Here is a 19,284-nt window from a genome sequence, read left to right as displayed (position 1 = left end):
GAGAAAACATTTGGGAAACAGGAACTGGTGGTTTGCAGTACTAAGATGTGAAGTGATGAAGGCCAGACCAGAGATTCCAGCATGGAAATGGAGATGAGACAGCTACTCAACATATTTAAGAAGAATTTTATAACTCAGGAGTTTTTGGACACTAAGGACACTGGATATTCAGAATCCAGCAATTGGTGAGTCTTTCAATACAGCCTTTAAAAACAAACAAGCCAAACCGAATCAGTATTGTTGGTTCTAGCTGTTCCTTCTGTGGCGGACTTAGCTTTACATCAGTAACAATATTAGGGCACAGGGGTGGGGTTGGAGCAGTTATATGACCCACGGGAACCATTAAACAGGAAGAAGAGCTACAGATGGACGATACTTCTGCTATTCAATCCAGAAATATCTTTTTATTGCAACAGTAGATTATCATATGATGCAACTGACTATTGATTTATAGCTTTATGACCAGGTGTATCAGAGTATTTTTAAATAATATCGCCTTATGATGATTTTTTTCCAAAGAGATTTTTCTCCAGATCTTTCAGTCTCCCTGGGTTTTGGCCATAACCTTGTCATGTACATGGCATATCATCTCCCAGTCACAGTGTAGAAAGGTCCTTAGGTGCCCCCAGAATCAACTCAGGGAGTATTGAAGGCAGTTTCACCCCAAACTCCAGAGTGTTGAGATAGGAAGTGACCCTTGGTCGGGGAAGGCATATTGATACCTTTAAAAGCCTCTCAGTAGCAATGAGAGCAGATTTACTTGGGTTGAGGCTCTATTTCACTCTGGATTTATTTCTCTCCTTTAGTGTTCATCTTTTTTGAGGGGTGGGGGTGGGGTGGGGGTGGGGGTTAGCATAGTGCAAGGCAAAGGGAGAAATAAGAATCATACTCAGAACAACTGTGTTGAATTTACCCATCTTCCCAGTCCTCCCTGCCTCTCAGGTTGCCCTGAGACAGCGTATTAGATAAGATTTTAAAATCCATAAAAGATGAGCTGGATCAGTAAAATCTAGATTAGTCCAGTTCATAGTTCCTTCTATTGCATAGCTTCATTACCTCATCCTTTAGAATTACCGGGATGAGTACGGCTGTCTTGTTTTGAACAAAGAATACAGCTACCTGGCACCAAGCCCATGAGCTGAAAAATGAAACCCACACTCCACTGGGTTATTTGACCACAGGTCTCAAACCGGCTTCATCTTCCCAAGAAGTGACATGGTCTCCAGCATTCACTTAGACGGCTTAGATTGTAAAGAATCTGCCCACTATGCGGGAGACCCAGGCTTGATTCATGGGCCAGGAAGATCCCCTGGAGAAGGAAATGGCAACCCACTCCAGTCTTCTTGCCTGGAGAATTCCATGGACAGAGGAGCCTGGTGGGCTACAGTCTGTGGAGTTGCAAAGAGTTGGACATGACTGAGTGACTAACTGGAGAAGGCAATGGCAGCCCACTCCAGTACTCTTGCCTGGAGAATCCCATGGATGGAGGAGCCTGGTAGGCTGCAGTCCATGGGGTCGCGAAGAGTTGGACACGAGTGAGCGACTTAGCAGCAGCAGCAGCAGCAGAGTGAGTAACACTTCACTTTACAATTCAGTGACTAGTTGAGCTGTTATTTTTGAATGACCTAAAGATGTTCACTAGGAAAATAGTGACAAATTTTGAAAAATTTTAAAGGGCTATCAAAAAGACATCTGGTTCGAATACTTTTAAGTTTGAGTGACAATATGTTAAATGTTTGGGAATATTATGGACAGAAGAGCAAGTTTCAGAGAGGAGAGAAATTCTAAAAGATTTGTTGGGGCAACTTGGCAAATGATAGTTGGAATTTCCCCTTTTTCTGTTTTATTAAGCCAACTCACTTCCTCAGTGGGTTATAACTAGATTAACCATTATCTTTTACAATTCAAAGTGAATCACTGTTGAGAGTGAAAGGGGAGCTATTAATGCTGAGACAATGGGTATAAAACTAAGGTTGCCCTGAGCAAAACCAGGATGTATGGATTTTAGTGTACCGGTCCCACTTCACTTTAAAGGATGGAGAGTTGCCATTTCTTTTTAGTAGTGCTCTTGGTTTTTCAAAACGAGTCAAAAGTGACTCAACTAGTGTCACAAGAAAACAACCAGAAGAAAGGTCCCCAAATTATCCTTCCAGCTACACATACACACTGAGCTCAGGGTCACTTTCAGAAAATAGAAAACCAAAAAAGTACTTAATTTGGACTTTGCGGTGGCACAGTGGATCAGAACCTGCCTGCAAAAACAGAGGACACAGCTTCGATCCCTGGTCTGGGAAGATTCCTCATACCACATAGCCACTGAGCCCACAGGCTGCAACTACTGAAGCCTGAGGGCCTAGAGCCTGTGCTCAGTAACAAGAGAAGCCACCGCAATGAGAAGCCCATGCGCCGCACCTAGAGAAAACAGCAGCAATGAAGCGCAGCAGTGAAGACCCAGAGCAGTCAAACAAAGAATGTATATATAAAGCAGCTTCCCTGGTGGCTTACACAGTAAAGAGTCTGCCCGCAATGCAGGAGACCTGGGTTCAATCCCTGGGTCAGGAAGATCTCCTGGAGAAGGAAATGGCAACCCGCTCCAGTATTCTTGCCTGGAGAATTCCATGGACAGAAGAGCCTGGCAAGCCCCAGTCCACGGGGCTGCAAAGAGTTGGACACAACTGAGCCCTGAATATTCAACGGAAGGACTGATGCTGAAGCTGAAGCTCCAATACTTTGGCTACCTGGTGTGAAGAGCTGACTCATTGGAAAAGACTCTGATACCAGGAAAGATAGAAAGGAGGATAAGAAAGGGACAACAGAGGATGAGATGGTTGGATGGCATCACTGACTCAGTGGACATGAGTTTGAGCTAATTCCAGGAGATAGTGAAGGACAGGGAAGCCGGGAGTGCTGCAGTCCATGGGGTCACAAGGATCGGACACAACTTAGCAACTGAACAACAACAATATATAAAAAACCATTCTTAATTATAACTATAAATCTGCCATTATTGTGGTGCGTGTTTGGATCAACAGGGCACAAAGTTTGTGTTTTGATATAAACTTGCTCTATTTAATGTACACCAGCATTTTGCCAGAATCTTATAAGTGACTAGAATTGTTGCTGCTGCTGCTGCTGCTGCTAACTTGCTTCAGTCGTGTCCGACTCTGTGCGACCCCATAGATGATGGCAGCCCACCAGGCTCCCCTATCCCTGGGATTCTCCAGGCAAGAACACGGGAGTGGGTTGCCATTTCCTTCTGCAGTGCATGAAAGTGAAAAGTGAAAGTGAAGTCGCTCAGTCGTGTCTGACTCCTAGCGACCCCATGGACTGCAGCCCACCAGGCTCCTCCACCCATGGGATTTTCCAGGCAAGAGTACTGGGGTGGGGTGCCACTGCTAGCTTTCCTTTAATCAACTGACTTCTTTTCATTATTTGCTTTCAACTTAAAAAAATTTGCTATCCATACTTGTATCGAACAGTTATTTTTTTAATTTAACTTTCTCATAATAACAAGGTCATATAAAATCAGGGCAAGCCTCCGTCAGATCCTCTCTGATCTCACTGGGCTCCCTGCATCCCCAAAAAGAATCACTAGCTTGAACTTTTGAAATGTTGTTTTTATGGTTTACTACACTGCTGCTGCTAAGTCAGTTCAGTCGTGTCCAACTCTGTGCGGCCCCATAGGCGGCAGCCCACCAGGCTCCCCTGTCCCTGGGATTCTCCAGGCAAGAACACTGGAGTGGGTTGCCATTTCCTTCTCCAATGCAGGAAAGTGAAAAGTGAAAATCAAGTTGCTCAGTTGTATCTGACTCTTTGCGACCCCATGGACTGCAGCCCACCAGGCTCCTCCGTCCATGGGATTTTCCAGGCAAGAGTACTGGAGTGGGGTGCCACTGCCATGTTAATAAATACAATGTAGTGTTAATTTATGGGTTATTAAACTTTTTACAAAAGGTATCACATTACCACAATTATTCATCAGCTTGCCTTTTTTTGCTACTTAGTATATGCTTTTTAGAAATACCTTTTGCTTTCTTACATTTGGCCTTTTGATGCTGTGTCTTAAAAAATGTGAAGTTTATAACCTGTTGTTGAAAAACTAGGAGCTTTTCCCCTATGACGTTTATAATTTATGTATTCATTTCCTTCATAATATTAGTATCACTGTAATCATTGTCTGTAATGTTCTCTGTGGATTAAGAAGGACCACTTCTGGAAACCAAAACAAAGCACTAGATACAAGGCGCGTGAGTATAAATTCAGTTCTGAAATTTGTTATTTTCAATGTTTCATCACTTTATAGGCCAATGATGTACTTAACTCCTTCAATATGGGTTTTTTAAATGTCATATTTTTCTCATCTGAACAGTTTCAGTTAGTTTTATTATATATCTGTTTCTTTAAAAATAAGGCAGTTGCCAATAATTCTTCCAATATTAAATACTGATGGGTGAATAAAACCACAAGTGGATTTTATCAAATATCATTCATATGCATCTTTGCTCTGTTAAACACACTTTTCTGAATGTGTCCTATGGTATATATAAGCTCTTTGTTCATGGAACTCTTGCTAAAGAAAAAGAGTAATTTTCTATTCATTTTGAATATATTTTATACCTAAGCCGAAGATAAAATTCAATGACAAAATAAAAATAAGGCCAGGAAATAAAAATGAGTTTCAACAGAGAAAATCGCTGTATAATAACATGGCAAAAAGTCCAACTGTAAAGTGAGTGTATCTGGCTTTGAACAAATAAAGCCTAAAGCAATTGACGCCAGAGTGAATCACCAGGAGACAGGAATAAGCAAATTTGAAGCAGGTGTGATACTGGCATCTACAAATATGCTGCACAAAGTAATTAACTTATTCTAATGTGCACTGACTAGACACCTGTCCTTTGATCTGCTCTGGGTCAGAGACCTAGAAGGCTCCTTATTCTGCCAGTGAGAAGAAAGCTCTGCCAGACACCGACCTGGTGAAGGCTGCTTGAATCAGAAGCAAGCACATCTGCGCCCAATCTAGAAGGATCTGAAGTTATTAAATCAGTACATAGAAAGTCTTTTACAAATCAACAGAAGTAACCCCGCTGAGATGCCATAGCAACATGATTTAATGACTCAGGAAGAATGGGTGGCTGGCACCTTGTAGGGCTTGAGGCTGTCTGCCATAAACAATAATCTCAGGATTTACTAGTTCAAATTACCAGAATTTTTTTCAGTATTACCCTAAGGAAATATCCAAATATCTAGGGCCAAATGCCACCTGGAATTGTCTCATCAAATAAGAAAATGCTTATCCTTGGGTTGTAGGCTGCTATGTCCTAATCTTATCTGTAAAGACCGATACAGAAGCTGATGGCTTGGGTCTAAAAGGGGAGGCATGGCTTGAGGTTAATGGGAAGAAATTATTAAGAAAACCCCAGAGAAGTCATTTTTCAATGAAATGAATCCATCGTGGAACTGGGAAAAACCTCACTTGTTCATATCCTATCTACTCCGTCAAAACTTGTGATAGCCTTCAATAAATTACAATGTATTTGACCTGTATGAAAACTGCTGTTATATTCAGTCAAAACACAAAGATAAAGAAAGAAAACACGCTACAGGTAATGCTCACCAAATCATATAACACCCCCTCCCTCCTTCTGACACAGAGCAGTAAGAGGGGTTTCTTTTTGCTTAGGGAGCCTGCATATCTGATTTAATTTCCACCCAGTTGTCTCATTTCATGAGTAAACACAGTTTGGGGTATCCAGAAATAAGTCTAAGTTCGGTCTCTAGTTACTGTAAAGGAGCTAACAGGCAAGATTGAAAAACTGGGGAAAAGACATTCATTTTAAGCAGTAATATAGGCAATGCCATCCTACTCCAGTACTCTTGCTTGGAAAATCCCATGGACGGAGGAGCCTGGTAGGCTGCAGTCCATGGGATCGTGAAGAGTCGGACATGACTGAGCGACTTCACTTTCACTCTTCACTTTCATGCATTGGAGAAGGAAATGGCAACCCACTCCAGTGTTCTTGCCTGGAGAATCCCAGGGACGGGGGAGCCTGGTGGGCTGCCGTCTATGGGGTCGCATAGAGTTGGACACGACTGAAGCGACTTAGCAGCAGCAGCATACATTAAAAATTCTTTCCAGTGATTTTCCAAAAGCAAAAGCTTACCCTTCCTCTCCCTCATTTCTAATTCCTCTAACAGAAAAGTTAGGTTCTCTCTCCTCTTTTTTCCAAATCCATGATATCCTATTAGTGGTAAGCAGTGGCTCTTAAGGGTCCTACACAATTGCATGCCATTTCATGCAGGAATCTCTTGTGTAAGGACTTTATATACTTATATATTAAACACCATTTATAGGTGAATTTGAAAATTTGTGAATTATAGTAAAATAAGTCATAATTGTCTACAGACATATTTTTATAATAATGAAGTTATTTTATTAATATATGACCTAGATAGGAGAATTTTTATTAATACTCATCAAAACATCTGTTTGTATTATTTTTTTGATGCTTTATATAAATTTTTGATACTTTATGTCAATTTCATTCAAAAGTTATTTGGATTCTAAAAGAAAGAGCAAATACCACTTGAGAGTCTCTAAGCTGTGTATGAGATTGTGTATGCATGTATGTATATTTTAGGAAATGCTGTAAATGCAATAAAGCACAAAGAATAATAAACACCCAGTATCCAGAACTGAGCTGTCAACATGATGCTTGTTTCATTTCTTTTGAATAAGAAGATAAGGCATCACAAAAAATTTAAATCCTTTTTGCTCTACATTACTGGTCCACTAGAACCAACCTCTATAAGCTCTGAATTTTTTTTCTGCTTATTTTACAGTAAATAGTGGGCATTAAAAAAAAAAACACCTGTCTCCTCTCCCTTACCATAGATGTAATAAGAATTGAGTATGTTTTCTTCTATTATCTTTTTAGATATTTTTACAAATACTTAAATGTATTAATGAACAACATGTGTTTTATGTCTAGGAGTAAAATTTACATAAACATTCCATTAAAAAATTCATTCTGTATTAAGCCTTTTCATTCAATGCACTGTTGATCAGAATTAAGCACAGAGAAACCTTAATATACTCTTCCTAACATGGGACCATGTTCAATTAATACAACCACAGAATTCCATTATAATGTTTCCAAATAAATGATTAGAATATTATGATCAATTTTTATAAGATCCAAGACAGTCCATGCTTGGACACCTTTCAGTAGTTCCAGCTTTTACAGTTTTATACGAAACATGGCTCTGAAGAAAGTAAAGTAACCAATAGAAATAAGGAAATTGAAGATGAAACAGGAACTTGTCAGTCTAAAAAAGATGGTAGTGTTAATGACTATTGCATATGTTCTATGGTGTAAGTAAGTACTGAGCTTGGGAACTTGGGTTTTGGCATAGGAGGAAAGAGAAATCTATTAAGTAAAAACTCTCTAGTCATAAATATGAATCAGAAGTATGAATACTAACTCTGGATACATTCTTTCAAAATAACGAATAATTTTTTTTCTGCTCTCTTAGAGGCCTAAAAATAAGAACTTAGTGACAACAACCACCCCTGGTACTTAGAGTTATTTCTAAATACTACTTCTCCCAAAGGAAGCTGGGATCTTTTGAGAAATGACTGATTTCACTTCTGGACAAGGATATGCAACATGCTTGGCCTGGGACAGCTTGTCATCCCCACCGCCTCCCCCAATCACACACACACCCCAAAATACACACACATATACAAAATCAAGCTATGAGCACTACTCAGGATGGGGAAAGGATTCAGGAGCTAATCTGAAGAAACTCCCTCTGGCCAAACATGGGTTAACTTAGCATCAAAAAGAATAATAGCATTGGACTATAATCCATCATATCCAAATTCACCTCACACTCACTGACATATAAAAAAGCGTAATTCTGTAAGTTCATAATGATACTTAAAAACACCCATTATTATTCACATGCTAAGTAATCAAATTAATTTTTTTGAAACTGCTAAATATGAGTAAAGAATCAAGTATTTATCCTTGCTTTTGTTTCACTAACTTCTTATAAGAAGTCCTATCAAATCTAAATATAAAAATTTCTAGCTCTGTTGACTAACAAATAATACAGGGTTTCAGAAGAATATAATCAATAACATCTTGTCTGGGGGAAACTCTAAAAGAGAAACAATCTGGATTATCCAAAGAATGGATTGGAAGTGGAAGGAAAGACAAAACCTCTAAGTTAAATCAACCAATGGGAAAGTGTGGACCCGTTTGGGTAAGGATTCTTTACTTTTTTTTAGGTCCTTACCAGTTGACTATTTTATATACAGAGAATCCCAGGGACAGGGGAGCCTGGTGGGCTGCCGTCTATGGGGTCGTACAGAGTCGGACACGACTGAAGCAACTTAGCAGCAGCAGCAGTGTGTATAAGTCCTTTGGGTCAAAATTCTTGAAAATAAATTGAACAACAAAAAAAAATTGAAACAACTGGAGAAAATGGAACACTCAATAAGAAAGAATTATTACTAATTTAGGTGAGATAATGACACTGACCAGTCTAGTAAGACTACTTAACTTTTAGAAATGGTATCATTTCATTCAGAAATAGTTGAGTCTGTAATAGTTCCCAATAATTTGGGTCATGGGAGAAGTTAGTGGTAACACAGACGAAACAGTGTTGATAACTGTTTAAGCAGGAGAACAGGTGTGTAGGGGTCCCTGGACTTTCTTCTTCCCTCTTATCTGTGCTACGGTTAAAAAACAGAAGATAAAGGTTCAGGGGATGTTGAAAGATCTGTAAAATGCTGAAAGGCATCATCAAGATAAATTTCCCCTCAAATATCAAAGTACTTAAGGTAAGGCAGACTTTGTGAACCTTCAATGTAAATAATAATAAAAATAAAAATGCTGCTTTGTATTAGAGAATTAGGACTTGATACACATGAAATGGAAGGAGTCTTTAGTGATAGGTTCAAACCACAAGTATCTCACATGCCTTATGAAATGCACCAAAATAAAGAGTGCCTGCAGTAGCAAGCACATCAGTGTTTCAGATGCAGGGAGCCAGCTTGACGGAAACGTACAGATCAGAGTTTGTGAAAATTCTCTTCCTGCCTGATCATCTTTAAAAAGCCTTAAGTGACTAATGAGGCTTTTAATGATTCTATGCGTTTCTCATTAGTGGTGCATGCTAAGTCACTTCAGTCATGTCCTACTCTTTGTGACCCCATGGATTATAGCCCCCGAGGCTCCTCTGTCCATGGAATTCTCCAGGCAAGAATACTGCAGTGGGTTGCCATGCCCTCCTTCAGGGGATCTTCCCAACCCAGGGATCGAAGCCAGTGTCTACTGTGGCTCCTGCATTGCAGGCAGATTCTTTACCACTGAACCACAGAAGAAGTAGAACTGTTAATATGCAATACAAGAAAAGTAGAAATACTCCTATATACTAGAAAGAATAGGTTTTTATTCTGTAGCGTATTTATATCTGCTTCCCTACCCGCCCCCAAGGCCAGTTATCAACGTGCTGGTTTTGACAACCAAAATACAAAAGGAATAGGTGCCTTTGTTAGCACTGTAGGTAAGTGCTGGCACCTGTTTGGATACCAGCTGTGTGTTAATTCATCTTATGATTGTCAAATCACCAAATATTACAAAGCTAGACATGCTCCTTCAGGGTTCCAGGAGTGTGTCTGCATGTTGGCTGGCAGATACTCCTGGAGAGACCAGACCTGATCCTGACCAGCCTCTATGACGAGTTTTGTCTGACGCAAAGTAAGACCTGAATGCATAAGCATATGCCTGTCAGTCAGTTCAGGTGGAGGATGCTTTGGGGATATGGGACAGAAGCATTCTCTGGTCCAGTGTCTCATCAAATGCCCGAAAGCCATTTTTGACTATGTACCAGTCCGTAAGAGTATGCCCACCCCATCTGAACACTACCATACACTTCCACAGTTTATTGCCGCAGCTTTCCATTTACCCCTACATCTATATTTATACGCCAAAGAATGGAACTCATGTACTGCTTCTAGTCCTAAGACATAAACTGAGTTACTGCACGAACAGTTTGGACAAGAGAGGAGGTGGCCTGAGGGTTCTCAAAATGAAGAGAGCGTGGCAAGCTTGGCTGCATAAAGCCTTTCCCTCGGGCTGTGGTACTATTTTACATCCTTAATGATAAAAAATATGAGATGCAGGATTAAACGTGGGTGTCTTTCAGCTAATCTGATGAAATAGATGGATTTTATTTGGAAAAGGAAAAACAAACAAACAAAAAAACACAACCTACCTGAAGACTGCAAGGGTCAGAGACCAGAGCACTAGAGGCTTCCTCAGTTCAAACTTCGCCCGCTTGTTCATTAGGTGCCGACCGCCGAAGACAAAGGCAGCATACAGAGCGGAAAACAGGAAAGATTTCTTCCTGGGAACAAACAGAAAAACAAAATCTTATGAAATAAAGGTCTTTAAGCAGCACTGAAAATATACCCTTGGGAATGTGCCCCGTTCCCCGAAGAGAGAAATGTGAGTCCATTTGGCAACATGGTGGCTAGTGACTCCTCCCCTGATAAAGTAGGCCATCCAGGGTAACTCATGTCAGGATAGATGTATTTTCTTTGGGGGCTCTGTAACTCTAAACATTTCATCCACATGGTACTGAGGTACAAAGAGAAACATTTTTACCAAGAGAACTGATTTTCAGAATTTGTTGGACAATTTCGATAGATTAATTTAAAAGGATCATTTTGTTGGAAATAGAAAAACTACATGACAGACCTGTGTCCTAGGACAAGAAAGCCTTTAAAAATGGCATCTTCCTAACAGACTAATGATACTAAAAAAATGATCTGAGAAACACTTCATGATTTAAAACACTAAAATCAAACTACATGAATTACGGCTCCTGAAAGATGGATTCCCGACATCTTCACCAGGGGAGGCAGGTATTAAATGTCAGTATAATCATTAATAATAAGCCTAATTGTCAGACATCATACAATGCAATAGGAAGAACACAGAACTTCTTACAGTACAGTGGCCTAAAACCTTGAGGTTGAATCTTGGCAAATATCTGATTTTTCTACCTGCTTATAGGAAAGATAGGGGATAAAGCCAAACTGAAACATTCTGTTGTTATTTAGTTGCTAAATTGTGTCCAACTCTTTGAAACCCTGTGGACAATAGCCTGCCAGGCTCCTCTGTCCATGGGATTCCCCAGGCAACAATACTGGAGTGAACTGCCATTTCCTTTTCCAGGGGATCTTCCCCACCCAAGGACTGAGCCCACATCTCCATCTTGGCAGGCAGATTCTTTATCACTGAGCCAGCTGCGAAGCCCAGGACATTCTGTAGGACAGCTGACTTTCTTTCTTCAAAATGTCAGTGGTAAGAAATAAAAATCTAGGGCTGTTCTATATTAAAAGCAACTTGAAAGACATAATTAAATATAACATGTTGAAATTTTGGGGATCCTTATTTGAACAGATGTTTAAAAAAATCTTTAATAAAATCAGAAAGTTATCAGTCATAATTTTAAAAGTTCTTATCAGTTAATATTTATGGGTGAAATTACATGTCTTGGATTTGCTTTAAAATAGTCTAGGAAACAGAACTCAGGCAGTATTAAGAATGGAGAGATGAAAGGAGATTTAAAAAAAATGATGGAACACAAGGTCTTCAGCACCCATTTATGATTAAAACTCTTCAAAAAAATGGGCAAAGAAGGAAACATACCTCAACATAATAAAGGCCATATAAGATAAGCCCACAGCAAACATTCTCAATGGAAAAAACTGAAAGCATTCCCTGTAAGATCAGGAATAAGACAAGGGTGCCACTTTCACCACTATTATTCAACATAGTTTTGGAAGTCCTAGCTACAGCAATTAGAGAAGAAAAAGAAATAAAAGGAATCCAGATTGGAAAAGAAAAAGTAAAGCTCTCACTGTTTGCTGATGACAAGATACTATACACAGAAAACCCTAATGATAGTATCAGATAATTACTAGATCTAGTCAGCGAATTTAGCAAAGTCTCAGGATATAAAATCAATACACAGAAATCACTTGCATCCCTATATACTAACAATGAAATATCAGAAAGAAAAATTAAGGAATCAATCCCATTCACCACTGCAACAAAAAGAATAAAATATATAGGAATAAACTTACCTAAAGAGACAAAAGAACTGTATGCAGAAAATTGTAAGACACTGATGAAAGAAATCAAAGATGACATAAACAGATGGAGAGATATTCCATGTTCTTGGGTAGGAAAAATCAATGTGAAAATGACTACACTCCCAAATGCAATCTGCAGATTCAGTGCAATCCCTATCAAATTACCAATGGCATTTTTCACAGAATTAGAACAAAAAATTTCACAATTCATATGGAAACACAAAAGACCCCAAATGACCAAAGCAGTCTTGAGAAAGAAGAATGGAGCTGGAGGAATCAACCTTCCTGACTTCAGATTATACTAAAAAGCTACAGTCATCAAGGCAGTATGGTACTGGCACAAAAACAGAAATACAGACCAATGGAACAAGATAGAAAGCCCAGAAATAAACCCATTACTTTGCCAACAAAGGTCCTTCTGGTTAAAGCTATGGTTTTTCCAGTAGTTATGTATGGATGCGAGAGTTGGACTATAAAGAAAGCTGAGCGAAGAATTGATGCTTTTGAACTGTGGTGTTGGAGAGGACCCTTGAGAGTCCCTTGGACTTCAAGGAGATCCAACCAGTCCAACCAAAAGGAAATCAGTCCTGAATATTCACTGGAAGGACTGATGCTGAAGCTGAAACTCCAATACTTTGGCCACCTGATGTGAAGAACTGACTCATTTGAAAAGATCCTGATGCTGGGAAAGATTGAAGGCGGGAGGAGAAGGGGATGACAGAAGATAATATGGCTGGATGGCATCACCAACTCAATGGACATGTGTTTGAGTAAACTCCAGGAGTTGGTGATGGACAGGGAGGCCTGGCATGCTACAGTCCATGGGGTCGCTAAGAGTCGGATACGACTGAGTGACTGAACTGTACTGAACCTATGGGTACCTTATTTTTGACAAAGGAGGCAAGAATATAAAATGGGGCAAAGACAGCCTTTTCAATAAGTGGTGCTGGGAAAACTGGACAGCTGCATGTAAAAGAATGAAATTAGAATGCTTCCTAACACCGTACACAAAGATAAACTCAAAATGGATTAAAGACCTAAATGAAAGACCAGAAACTATAAAACTTAGAGAAAACATAGGAAGAACACTGGATGACACAAAGCAAGATCCTCTATGACCCACCTCCTAGAGTAATGGAAGTAAAAACAAAAGTAAACAAGATTAAACTTAAAAGCTTTTGCACATCAAAGGAAACTATAAGCAAGGTAAGAGGACAACCCTCAGAATGGGAGAAAATAATAGCAAATGAAACAACTGACAAAGGATTAATTTCCAAAGTATACAAGCAGTCATACAACTCAATACCAGAAAAATAAACAACTCAATCAAAAAGTGGGAAAAGACCTAAATAGACATTTCTCCAAAGAAGACATACAGATGGCTAACAAACACATGAAAAGATGTTAAACATTGCTCATTATTAGAGAAATGTGAATCAAAACTACAATGAGATATCACCTCTCATTGGTCAGAATGGCCATCATCAAAAAGTCTACAAACAATAAATGCTGAAAAGGGGGTGGGGAAAAGGGAACACTCAGCACTGTTGGTGGGAATGTAAATTGATATAGCCACTATGGATGACAGTATGGAGATTCCTTAAAAAACTGGGAATAAAACTACCATGTGACCCAGCAATCCCATTCCTAGGCATATAGCCTGAGGAAATCAATATTGAAAAAGACACATGTATCCCATTATTCATTCCAGCACTGTTTACCATAGCTAGAACACGGAGGCAACCTAGGTGTCCATCAAAAGATGAATGGATAAAGAAGTTTTGGTACATATACACAATGGAATAATACTCAGCCATAAAAAGGAACACATTTGAGTCAGTTCTAATGAGGTGGATGAACCTAGAGCCTATTATAGAGGTTGAAGTAAGTCAGAAAGAGAAAGAAATATCATATACTAACATATATATACAGAATCTAGAGAGATGGTCCCGAAGAATTTATTTGCAGAGCAGCAATGAAGAAATAAACATAGAGAATAGACTTATGGACATGGGGAGAGGGGAGGAGAGGGTGAGATTATAGAGAGAGTAATATGGAAATTTATATTACCAAATGTAAAATAGGTAGCCAACAGGAATTTGCTGTTTATCTCAGGAAACACAAACAGGGGCTCTGTATCAACCTCAAAGGGTAGAATGGGGAGGGAAATGGGAGGGAGGTTCAAGAGGGAGGGGCTGTATACCTATGGCTGGTTCATGTTGAGGTTTAAAAACAACAAAATTCTGTAAAGCAATTATCTTTCAATTAAAAAATACAGTAAAAAAAACACAAAACCCCCTCACATTTCAGGAAATACCTACCCACCAACAAACACTTTTAAAGAACTTGTTTGTTTTTGAAGTGTGTTTCATCAACATAATGTATGAAATTAGGAAAACAACCAAGAGCTCAGGCACTCTAAACCAAAAGGCAAACTCAAGAGAATCAATTAAGTTTTCAGAACAGTTGAACCTAACAGAACTTCACTTTTTTTACTACTAAATTTTATAAGAATCCATAGGAAATTTTTAGCTAAAGTCCATCTTCATTTGAGTTATGTCAAATAACATAATAATTTTTTAATTGGCTTCCTCATATACTAGTAAGCTGATTATTTTCCAAACTTTAAACTTTTTATTTTGTATTAACAAAATAAATTATTATTATTTTTTTTAGTAACAATCTTGTGGCAGTTTCAGGTGAACAGCAAAGGGACTCAGCCATATATACCCACGTATCCATTCTCCTCCACACCTCCCTCTCATCCAGGCTGGTACAGAACACTGAGAGTTCCATGTGCTATACAACAGGTCCTAGCTGTTACATTGTTATTTTCAATGAAAATCTAAAAATGGTAATTTTTAACAAGTCTAAAATATTTTCAGAAAAATAAATGAAATTTCAGAAATAAAAAAGATAAAGAAAAAATAATGGAGAGATGAAAGGAGAGTAATAAAAAAAATGATGGAACACAGGATCTTATGAGTCCTTTTTCCTTTTTGTTAGGTTTAGGTGGACTTTTAGTCAGGAAGGTCTAGATAAATAGAATAGAATCTGCATGTCCTGTACATTTATTAGTGTACCAAGGAGAAGTGAACAGTAGTATCGATAATGTCAAAAGAACAAAAACACAAAGTTTTCGCAGAGTACAATTCAATAGAAAGTAACAAAGGTCATGTATTACAAATAACTGAGTACTTTCTGATACGATAAAGCAATGTTTCTTTTAAAATGGGTACTCCTCACTCAAGGGCTGAAAAATAAGTTCCGAGATGTAATACAAAAAGAAAAATGCATTCACCCAAAGAGCATTACTTGTAAAGGGTTTTGCATTTTTTCCCCAACGACTGCCACAAATTGCTGACTCATGCGAGATCTTATTGTTCACACAGCATCACTCTTCTTCCAGTGATTGCAAGAGACTGACTTGGTGAACACCACCAAATAAAGTGGTGATTCCTGAAATCAACTGGTAAATAGATTTAAATAAAATCACTTCCACCGAGTGTCACAAACGCTTGGAAACATAAGACTGGCACAGACTAGTGCTTAATAAATGTTTATTGAATGATCATGATCTTGTTGTATTGCATTTCCTGATAAGAGAAAATATACTTAATGTACTCAAGCACATGGAAGCTCAGAGAACACTGAGTAAATTAACAGTTGGTGGGTCAGATGGAAAAGAATCTGCCTGCAATGTGGGAGAGCCAGGTTCGATCCCTGGGTTGAGAAGATCCCCTGGAGAAGGGAATCACTCCAGTATTCTTGCCTGGAGAATTCCATGGACAGAGGAACCTGGCAGGCTACAGTCCATGGGGTCACAAAGAGTCAGACACAGCTCAGCATCTAACAGTTTCACATTTTCCCTTTCCCTTTCCCAGTTAATGTCTTAATAACTAAAGAATAAAATATTTAGAAAAAAAATATGATCCATTTTCTTCCTCCAGAAAGAAAGAGACTATTTCTGTATTTCAAAGAGAAGTGGAAAAGTGAGACAATTTTATGGAAACTGTTAACTATTGAACATTTGAAGAATAAAGCAGTTTGGGCCATAAATACATTTATTGTTTTACTCCTTTGAAGTTTGAAAGTATATGGCATTGCTTTAAAAATCAGAATCACTATCTCTACTTATGTGTACATAAGGATTCACTCAACAAAAACAAAATTTATTAAGTTAATGTAGACAGTAGTCTACCCGGAGAAGGCAAAGCAACCCACTCCAGTACTCTTGCCTGGAAAATCCCATGGATGGAGGAGCCTGGTAGGCTGCAGTCCATGGGATCACTAAGAGTCAGATACAACTGAGCAACTTCACTTTCACTTTTCACTTTCATGCACTGGAGAAGGAAATGGCAACCTACTCCAGTGTTCTTGCCTGGAGAATCCCAGGGATGGGGTAGCCTGGTGGGCTGCCATCTATGGGGTCACACAGAGTTGGACATGACTGAAGCGACTTAGCAGCAGTCATAATTAAAAGCATATATTCTTTTCTAAATTAAAGGTAATGATAAGTGACAATAATCATAGTACTATGATTTAAGGAGTGATTCCTAGCGGTAGAGATAGTGCTAAAAAGCTTTGGTAGTTAATTCTCTTCAGTTCAGTCACTCAGTTGTGTCTGACTCTTTGCGACCCCATGAAATGCAGCACACCAGGCCTCCCTGTCATCCTTAAATGTAGGTAAAACATTTTCTTCATGTTATGGCCAAGGAGCCTGACTTAGAGATTAAGTAGCCTCATTCCTACGGTAAGAAGCGTTTATCTGCTGTTATAAGAATTCCTTAAACACCTTTACAGAACTACAAGGCTGTTGTGTAACTTTGTAGCACACTGTTTGTGAAAAGATGAAGAGGAATCTCTACACCTTTGTTTCAACTGCCACATTTTCTGGGAAGTGGAAATCTTTGATCCAAATCCTCTTCAGAACAAATTCATTATATGTATCACTGAAAACTCTTCCTTTCAATGATTTATTATTCTTTCTCCTGCTCATTCACTCTAATTCCAAGTTCAGTTATAGTTACATTAATTATATTACTCATAATTATGAAGCAAGTTAAAGAATGTCTATATGATCCCATCATTCTAATCTAAGGGAAAAATAATGTGCCTTGAAGAACTAACCAAAGAATAAAAGTCTTCCCTCTGTAGTCTTTCCTCAAATTTCTTCAGTTCTAGAATGAGAATTAGTCCTAAGGTACTGCTAGGTTCCTGGCCAGGGCTGTTCCCTCTTTCACATGTTTACCATAAGATCTCTTTAAGAATCTTCATTTCCTCAGCTAGAGCAACCAAGCTGATCAATATAAACATGCAGAATTTGAGAACCGTGAGGGACAAACATTCTACAGAAAAAGAAATGAGGTGGGGCTTGCTGATGACATTGGTTGTTCAGGGTTACGTGGCTGCATTCACACTTATTGGTCACAACTACCAAAAATTGAAATGGCTGTGATCAAGCATGCAGGTAAACAAATATCAACTGTCTAGGCTCTATCTGGGTCCCAGGCAGTCAATAATGAGTGCTATCACTTCAGTCGTCTCTGACTCTCTGTGATACAATGGACTGTAGCCTGCCAGGCTCCGCTGTCTATGGGGATTTTCCAGGCAAGAATACTGGAGTGGGTTGCCATGCCCTTCTCCACTAGTGGTAATCACTAGTTTTCCAGGGGATCTTCCTGACCCAGGGATTGAACCCACATCTCTTAATGTCTCCTACACTGACAGGCAGGTTCTTTACCACTAGAGCCACCTGGGAAGCCCCCAGTCAATCACAGGAATTGAGTATAAATAGTATAATAAAAAACAAGTTACTTATTGTATCCTACATAAATCTTCCACTGTGGTGAAATTTAAATAATGTTTTGGCAACAATGGACTTGGAAGGCCATTATGCTAAGTGAAATGAGACTGATAAGAAAGAATACTGTATGATATAACTTATAGAAGGAATCTAAAAAATACAACAAAGTAATGAATATAAGAAAAATGAAGCAGTCTCACAGATATAGAGCACTACTGGTTAGCAGTGGGGAAAGGAAGGGGAGGGGTAGTATAAAGGTGGGAGGGAAGAAGAAATCAACTGTTGGATGTAAGACAGGCTACCAGGCTGTATTTTACAAATGGGAAATATAACCAATATTTTGCAATAACTGTAAAAGGAGTATAAACTTTAAAAATTGTAGTAAAAATGAGTAAATACACAAAAAATAAAAATGTGAAATAATGCTTTGAGTTAATTTAGAACTAAGTTTAGGGTTCTATTAAGAGAAAGAGTCATCTGAGGAAGCATTAACTGACTAAAAATTAATCATTCATAGTTGAATGTTATGATTTTTCCATTTTGCTAGAAGAAAATTTTTCTTTAGCCAAAAGGGTGATTTAAGTGGATGAAAACTGTACTTCCATCCTGGTATCTCTTTGGTAAAGTTTCAATTACAGTCAAGATGAATAATGACTTGCCGCAGGTCCACTTACTATTTAATGTGGATAGATGACGTCCCTAAAACTTCAACAGTAATCCAATAATACTTCATATTCTGACAGGTCTACATAGCTGAGTATAATGGTAACACTGCACTGTTTTATCACCAGATAACTAGAAATTTCTAGATGGTATGGACTCTTGTTTATTAATGCACTCTTAAATGCACAATGATACAGCACAACCTTTAACTGTAGGTACTTAATACTTTTCATATTGTTCATAGGGTTCTCAAGGAAAGAATAGTGAAGTGATTTGTCATTCCCTTCTCCAGACCACATTTTGTCAGAATTCTCCACCATGACCTGTCCATCTTCGGTGGCCCTACACAGCATGGCTTATGGTTTCATGAATTAGACAACGTTGTGTTCCATGTGATCAGATTGGTTAGTGTTCTGTGACTGTGGTTTTAAGTCTCTCAGCCTGTGATGGAGAAGGATAAGAGGCTCATGGAAGTTTTCTGATGGGAGAGACTGACTGAGGAAGAAACTGAATCTTGCTCTGATGGGTGGGGCCATGCTTCAGTTCAGTTCAGTTGCTCAGTCCTGCCTGACTCTTTGCGACCCCATGAATTGCAGCACGCCAGGCTTGTTCATCACCTGTCCATCACCAACTCCCGGTT

The 19,284-nt window shown here is 38.9% G+C and overlaps 1 protein-coding gene across 1 annotated transcript in view; it reads right to left on the bottom strand.

Moving 5' to 3' along the window:
* Positions 1 to 19,284, bottom strand: part of ELOVL6 (ELOVL fatty acid elongase 6) — a 139,205-nt gene that overhangs the window by 40,830 nt on the left and 79,091 nt on the right. Inside the window, exon 2 of the mRNA XM_068975091.1 lies at positions 10,288 to 10,419. Within this exon, the coding sequence (XP_068831192.1) occupies positions 10,288 to 10,419 (132 nt within the window). The remainder of the gene's footprint in view (positions 1 to 10,287; positions 10,420 to 19,284) is intronic.

Source organism: Capricornis sumatraensis, chromosome 7, assembly GCF_032405125.1.
Source record: "Capricornis sumatraensis isolate serow.1 chromosome 7, serow.2, whole genome shotgun sequence".
Lineage (NCBI taxonomy): Eukaryota > Metazoa > Chordata > Mammalia > Artiodactyla > Bovidae > Capricornis > Capricornis sumatraensis.
This window is presented reverse-complemented; position numbering and strand designations above follow the sequence as displayed.